This window comes from Apteryx rowi, unplaced genomic scaffold (genome assembly GCF_003343035.1).
Source record: "Apteryx rowi isolate R43461 unplaced genomic scaffold, aptRow1 scaffold_310, whole genome shotgun sequence".
Lineage (NCBI taxonomy): Eukaryota > Metazoa > Chordata > Aves > Apterygiformes > Apterygidae > Apteryx > Apteryx rowi.
Genome location: NW_020449531.1, coordinates 519,480 through 526,841, shown reverse-complemented (window position 1 = coordinate 526,841; position 7,362 = coordinate 519,480). Strand labels below are relative to the sequence as shown.

At 38.2% G+C, this 7,362-nt stretch overlaps 2 protein-coding genes across 2 annotated transcripts in view; one reads left to right on the top strand and one right to left on the bottom strand.

Annotated features, from left to right (window-relative positions):
- The window catches only part of LOC112968334 (40S ribosomal protein S23-like), a 6,943-nt gene extending 4,709 nt beyond the window's left edge, over positions 1–2,234 (bottom strand). Inside the window, exon 1 of the mRNA XM_026070484.1 lies at positions 2,226–2,234. Coding sequence (XP_025926269.1) covers positions 2,226–2,234 — 9 coding nt within the window. The remainder of the gene's footprint in view (positions 1–2,225) is intronic.
- Positions 28–7,362, top strand: part of ATP6AP1L (ATPase H+ transporting accessory protein 1 like) — a 33,698-nt gene continuing 26,363 nt past the window's right edge. Inside the window, 3 exon segments of the mRNA XM_026070462.1 lie at positions 28–192; positions 901–1,011; positions 1,796–1,889. The gene's annotated coding sequence lies outside the window, so the exon portion shown is untranslated.

Here is a 7,362-nt window from a genome sequence, read left to right as displayed (position 1 = left end):
CCCCCCACCACAGGATGTTCCCACAGATGTTCCCAAGGCTGTTTCTCACTTTAATGCAACAAATTAGCACATATCACAGGTGTGAAACAAATACAGCGGTCTGTGACTGCCACTGTTATATGTTCTGAGGGAGTGGAGAAACTCCAATGTTGGGACCTGCCTTTGCAGTGCTGTAATTTTTTTCCTCTAAAGGTAGGCCAAGAATCAGTAGCCTCCTTCTTTATAGGTTTGCTAGTCTCCATCCACACAGAGCAGTTTGCAATGAGGCCTGAGTGTGTATAGAGATTTCTCGGGATAGGATGGGATTCTTCGGGGTAATTAGGAAGGGAGGCAGGAAGGAGTCTGATTTATAACAGGATTAATTTCTGTAATATCCCAGACAGCATGATGGAAATGAAAGTTGAAAGGCCTGTGGGCAGATTAGTTGCCCAGACAGAGGGTTTTGCTGGAACTGAGACAAATTTTTGCTATATATTAAGACCCACTTTCTATCCATGCTTGCATTGTATTTCAGGGGTAAGTTCATTGTGTATATATCTGAACCAGATGAACATTGAGTGTCTTGAAGTATAAAAATAGTAATGGTATGTTAAGTGCTTATACCTAGTCCAGTGGTTGCCATCTACTTTGGTTGAGGCATGTTATTTTTTAAGCTGCTTAGTTCACAGTGACCTGATGTGTCATCTGAAGGCAATGGTAAACAGTGTTGAAAATAAATCATGCCATTGTCTGCCTGAGGAGATGCTAGCCAAAGACATAAATTATCTGTGTTTAAAATTATGTCTGCAGTCTCATTCGTTGTATGCAAACTCAATGCGTGTATAATCATTGCAGCATCAGGCAGAAAAGCTGTCATCTCTAGGTCTCCATTAACATTTATGTAATTATTCTGTTTGACAGAGGGTTTGCTGGACTGTGGTGACACATTCGGGGATGTGTGAGAAGCCAGGAATAGTGACTGACTAACCTGTCAGTTTCTATGGTCTTTTGCTTCACAAACCTCATAAAACTGTAAGTCCCTATACCAAAGATAATTGCTGACTGCTTAACTACCTTTGTGCAAGATAGATTCGAAAAAAAAAAAACAACCCAGGGTTTTAAGCACAATAAAATTTCCTGCTGTGTCTTGTCTCTGGCTGTAGGGTACTTTGCAGTAGAAGTGTTTGAATTACCACTATCTTCAGGGGGAAAAAAACCAAACAAGTAGTAGATGCTTTATCATCACAAGACTTAAGTTGTGCATGAAGAGTGATCACTAGTGAAAATTTATTGCCAGATAGGGAGAAGATAATGATAAAACAGCTGTTTAATCTTATTTGAAATATTAGCCAGTTTCAGCCTACCATACCTCATCTTGTAAGATGTAAACAAAATTGTTAAATTCCTGTTGACTGTGTCCTTCAGGAAGTTAATAAAATATATTTATGGAGTAGAATGTGTCCCCATGTGTTCCATAGCACAGTATTTAGGCTTTGCCCATGACCCCAAACTCTTTTTGCACTTTGTTCACTGAGCATGCATATAGTTGAAGCATAGTAAGTGAATGACCAGACTTTGCTAGCCTGTTTCATTTCAATGTAAGACAGGCAAATGTAAGTGGTGATCGGTCAACTGAATCTCAAGAGCTTCTCAAATTACATCTTGTCAAGTAAGACTACTTCATATAGGCTCTGTCCAAGAAATTTTCTTTGTAAACTCAATAGTGTTGTGGAGCTGGTCATTTTCCCATTATTCTTTACAAGAATGAAGTAAACATTTGGGATGACTTCTTTCAGTGGATCTCATTTCTCTTTAGGTAATCAGGCAAATCTGTTCATTCCTGAAGCTCATAAAAAGAACATTTTTGAGAACTACATCAAATGCTTAATATTATCAGCAAGTGTCAAGAGGTAAGGAAAGGCTTTTTCTTCATGCTCTTTGTCTCTATCAGTATTTCAGATTATGTCTGCTGATTAATGTATTACTATCAGCACACATAATAGTAGTATATAGTACTGAGGAAGTCATTATATTTTCACTGATTTATCCTGGTTTAGCCTAGGATAGCAGTTTGGCATTACCTTTTTTCTTGGTTGTCTGCAAAAAAACCTTATTTTGAGCAAATTAACATATACTATAGATCAGGAGTACTGAAAAGTTTGGCCCGTTAGTGACCTGATGGCTTAATAATTTTAAAAAGGTGTGTGGCCCTTCTGCCTCCTCTCAGGACTGCTTAAAATTCTTACCTGAGCCATGTCTCTCTACTGATGTAATTATTCTAAATTTAACATCATAAATTTCTTGTGCTTCACAGAAATTTTAGAGATTATTTTCAACCAGTACTTGTGTATCACTGCACTCCCTCATCTCATTTTTCAAGTGAGGATTCTCACATAAGTATCTAAATTCCTCCTTAAATTGGACAGAAGCAGTACTATTGAAGACAAACTGTTGAGAGATTTTAAGATTAGTGCATACTCTCTGTATCACACAAAGAGAAATTAATTAAGATGGTAAATCCTTTTTAATAGTTGTGATGCTGAAGCTCCTATCTTAATCTCGTATCTGGAATGTAATAGACGAGCTTTTAATCAGTGAAGTAGAGCTTACTTATGTGGTCACATCAGCAGGTATCCTGACTTTTTTTGCTGACAAGCAAGAAAGTAGTGTGTGTGTGTCTGGGTGTGTATGGACATAGATATGCGTACATATGTGTACACATAGCTGTTCACAGGACCAGATTGTGACTGTCTCCTGTGTGGATATTTAAGAGGAGAAGGGCACAGTATGGATACAAGTTTCAGCTAAGCACTGATCTGAGCTTCCTTTAAAGTGTAAGCTGTCCATACCGAAGTCCTTTACTAAGAACCTATTTCAGCTACAGCATTGGAGTTTCCTCCAAATCTGATCATAGGTTCTTAGCTCTGTTCGTGCATGTGGCTAGACTGGAAGTGCGCAGATTGAATATCGYTAAAGTGGCACCTGGTCCACCAGCCAATATCCCTGTCCTGTGCAGACACTTTGAGGTCAGGCTGCAGTTAGTGAGCAACATAGGGAGAAAGCATGGCAGGTCATAGGGTTCAGCTTGCTTTAGTCTACCCTCCACATTGTTGCACAGGCAAAGCAAATCCTTCCTCAAGGACTAGCTCATGGACTATGGAGAGCAGAGGAAAGGAGGATCCAATTTCTTCCTGGTGAAATTAGTCATTAGCTATATGGGAAAACAGTGAGACCTGGGGGACTGAACTAGGAGATCCTGGAATTTGCTTTGATTTTGCTATTTATAACATGATCACTTACAGATAAAAAGGGAGAAAATTTGAGGTAAGAAAGAGAAAACCTAATCAGAAGTGTAGCAGCATTTTGCAAGCTAGAATATAGTGTTAATTCAGAGAAGAAAAGGAAGGCAAAGAATTCTGGGGGAAGGGTTGTGGAAATTGAAAGAAAGACAAAAAGGTGAGTTCAGGAACAGAAAGAAGTAAAAGGAGAGGGGACTTGGAAAGATCATTTGAGGCCAGCTAGGAAGAAAGGAGGTAACCTGAGAAGGTGGCAAGGACTGATAGGTAGGGAATGATGTAAAGTATTCAAGTCAGGGCCAGCCTTATGATTTCAGAGGCTTCAATCGAGTGTGTGATTTGAATTTCTGGACAGAGAGGTTTAGAGAGTTTGTGCCTTGCCACCATAAAGTAAGACACAGCTGATGTATGTTTTGAGAAGGCTGAATAGGGCAACGGGTCTATAGAAGAGGTATCCATGCCTGCAACCCAGAATGACCAGAGTTCCCAGGACCAACCTGCCATATTCATAGTGATATGTATGGACCTTGATGTCAGTCTGACAATCTGAAAACCAAGGTGCTGTAATTCAGTGGATATTTAACAACTATTGTCCTATGTAGAGTTAAGTATAAAAGCAATTGAGCATGAAGTTGGGCACCCACAAACTGAATCAGCTCTGAAAAAAGGAAACAACTTTTGAATATTTGACTTCTAAGGTTCCTGTGCCTACTTTCACATCTGTAAAATGAGGATAATACTACTACTCTGTGTGGAGGAATGGTTAAGCGAGAGAGGGCATGATCTGATTGGGATGAGCAATCCCGTTCTCAGGGTAAGGGAAGGAATGTAGGCCAAGGCGAGCGAGCCTTGCAGCGGCCGAGCGAGCCTTGCAGCGACCTTGAGCACTACAAAAGAAGGTATTCACAAAACTGGTAAACAAGTCTGGACGGAACTAGGTTCCATAAATGTCGACGGAGCGTGGACAGCAACCTTGCACCAATCATATATCTGCTTTATGCACGTGGACAGAAACTGTAACCAATCATGTAACTATTGCTAGCGCATGCGTATTGCTTGTCGATATATATACTTTGTGTAAGCTCTAATAAAGGGAGAACGACCATACTCATATTGAGACTCCGTCGTTACTCCGGGCCCGTCCCCCCACTCCGACAACTCTGAAGGTGTTATGAGACTTCTTTAAAATGCATGTAATTCTCAGGTTATCATGCAGAAGGGAAAATTTCAGGTCTGTTTTGAAACAGAGCCTTTTCCTTCCTTTAAGGTTAGGGTCAAGTATAAATAAGAAGTGATTTTCAGTATATCCCTACTGTGTTTTTGGAGCTTTGAGATATTATCTAATTTTTTTCTTACTTAACAGACAGCTCTCGTCCTGATACAATTTCCTCAAAACTTGTAATCTTCCATCCATGGGGAAACTGGAATGTGCCATTAGTAGGTGTGCACAGTCAGTATAAAACTAAGCATATGAAGAATTTCTTCTGTGGGTAACCAGTGAAGTGATGAACTGGCAAATGTTGCTTCTGATTGGTTGGATCTGCTGTCTGTCACGTAGCCAGGGAGAATACAGATGCCTGGCTCCCTGCTAGACCAGAAGAACAGATGTGCTTGGTGTGGAGGGACTGACTGTCTTCTCAATGGAAAGAAACAGTGCAGTTAGGTTTTTACTTCTTTATTTATATGTGGGATTCTCAGCATCTGTAGAGCAAATGTTTGCAGTAGTGGATGGCAGGTCAGTAACTTAGTGCATTTCAACAGACTGTATTGATGAAGTTGAGTCCGTGTTTTAAATGTTGTAGTTTAGTCATTTTTGTTGTGTGGAAACAGATTTGATCACAGTTTAGAATGTCAGGATATGGTTTCAGTTTTCTTTTCAGGTTTAAAACACATGGGACTAATACAGAAATTAATTATTTTGAAGCCTATATTGCACTAAAATGTGATTTGAAAATTATTTTATATATATGACAAAAAATGGGTTAAAATGGAGTATTTTCTGGGGATCTGTCTTATATTTCATTACATTTTAATGATTCTCTCACTGACTTTTCCTGCTCTGTGTGAAAACAGAGTTATAAATAGATTAACCATGAAGGTGTGAAAACTACTGCAAGAAACAGAGGTGCTAAAATGTTCCACTTCTGTAGAGTGAGTATTTGAAGTGTGGATTCAACATCACAAAAAATTATTAAAATGCTGAAATTACTAGAGATTTGATTGATCATTGTTTATAGTGCTGTTTCTTTCTTTAACAAATTATAATTGGAAGCCCAAATCCTAGCAAGGGAAAGAGAGGACTTTCTAAAGCCAAGCATTAGAAAAGCAAAAATAGCCCAAATTGAATTAGTTGAATCGTGCCTCAAAGTCACTAATAATACATGGATCAAATATGCTGGTGAATATCAAAGCTAGCAATAAAATCTGTGCATTTAAGACAAAAAGGACATGTGGTGATTTGCTTAAGCTTGTATTAAGAGATCTGTTAGTCAGTTACTGATAAATACTACAATATGTTTTCATTCAAATAACTTATTTGCTGTTCTCCTCTGCCAGTTTTCAGATTTGTTAGTGCCTTCTTTGTAACTACACTTTTCTGCAATCAGATCAAAATCTGAGAGAAAGAAAAGAGGGGAGCATTACATGAACTTTATTCTAGTAAGGATTAACAAATGTGATCCTGTTGCCAGTGATTTGAACGGATTTTTCACCTTTGCATTCAGTGGGGGTGGGATCATATCTGTACAATGTCAAGCTGCCAGTTCTATGAGCTCAATTTCTTTTTTATATCAGAAAAGAAAGCTTGAGTATCTTGTTAGTTCTGATCCAGTGCTTATAGGTCACAGTTCATTAAAGGTAGTGGTAGTTTTGCCTGAGTTGCAAGTGTAGACCAAACCCCAATAGTCAATACATTATAAAATAATTATGTAAATGTGGCTCACTATGTTTCATCACAGGTGAGGCTACCCGAATATGACACAGAATAATTAAAATGTAAGATCTGTAAAGAAACATGGATTTTGTAGATATTTCTTAATGATATAATTTAAGCAGATACATTTTAAAAATAACATTTTTTTTGGGGGGGTGACTCTTAAAGAGAGCTAGATTTTGCCCTAATTCTGATCTCCTGGGCTCATACATTTGTAATCGTAATAACTTCAGTGAAGTTATTTATGACCAATGTCCCCAGGACTACAGCCAGTCCATTGCTACCCAGCCCTCAGCAAGCATTCATGTCCTTTAGCCATAACATTGTTTTTATTGCATTTGAAGGTTCACATGCTATTTTCCAATTAAATACTCCATAAATTTTTGAAATGGCTTTAGCAGCCAGTGAGGTAATTTGCAGCTGGATAATATTAGTAATACAGTTATAATTCTGGAGCAGTCAAAATACTACAGTAAAATATATTTTTCCATCTGATGTAGTTTGTCAGAGCAGCAATATGAAGAGTGAAATGTAGTACGAATATGGCTGCCTTTGGAGCATTCAGCCTGATAGCATGAAAACTATCTATGGCCTCCTCACTCAGTCACTCTTGAGTGCTGGGTTTATTCATTTGGCTTACTTGAGTGCGCAAGGGCTACTCACATAAAAGTCTTCAAGGGCTGGAGTCTACATTAACTTTTTCGGATAAATAAGCCAGACTTCATTTTCTTATGTAGATGGATAAAGTTATCTGGTAAGAAGGAATTTACGCTTCTTTATTCTTATAATCTTATTTAATTGGGTTTTACATAGTGATTAGTCATCCCAGTGCTTTGTATTAAGGCTAAGCCAATTTCATTTGGATTCCTGCATACTTAGAACGGTAAATTCAACATAGAAAAAACATGGCTGGATGTATCTGGGCTAGTTATTTAAAAATTGGTAAGGAAATGTTATTAGTCATCAAAACATATGCTTCGTGCACTACTGAAGTTGAAGTTACAGGGTAGAATGACTGAAAAAGTTATTATAAATTTGAAAGTCTAGTGTACATTTCAGTATGCTAAAAATGTTTTTCTCATACTGATTTGCAATTCTAGCCACTCCTTGCTGATAATTTTTGTAGGAAGTGGAGAAGAAAGCTCTAGTGCTGCC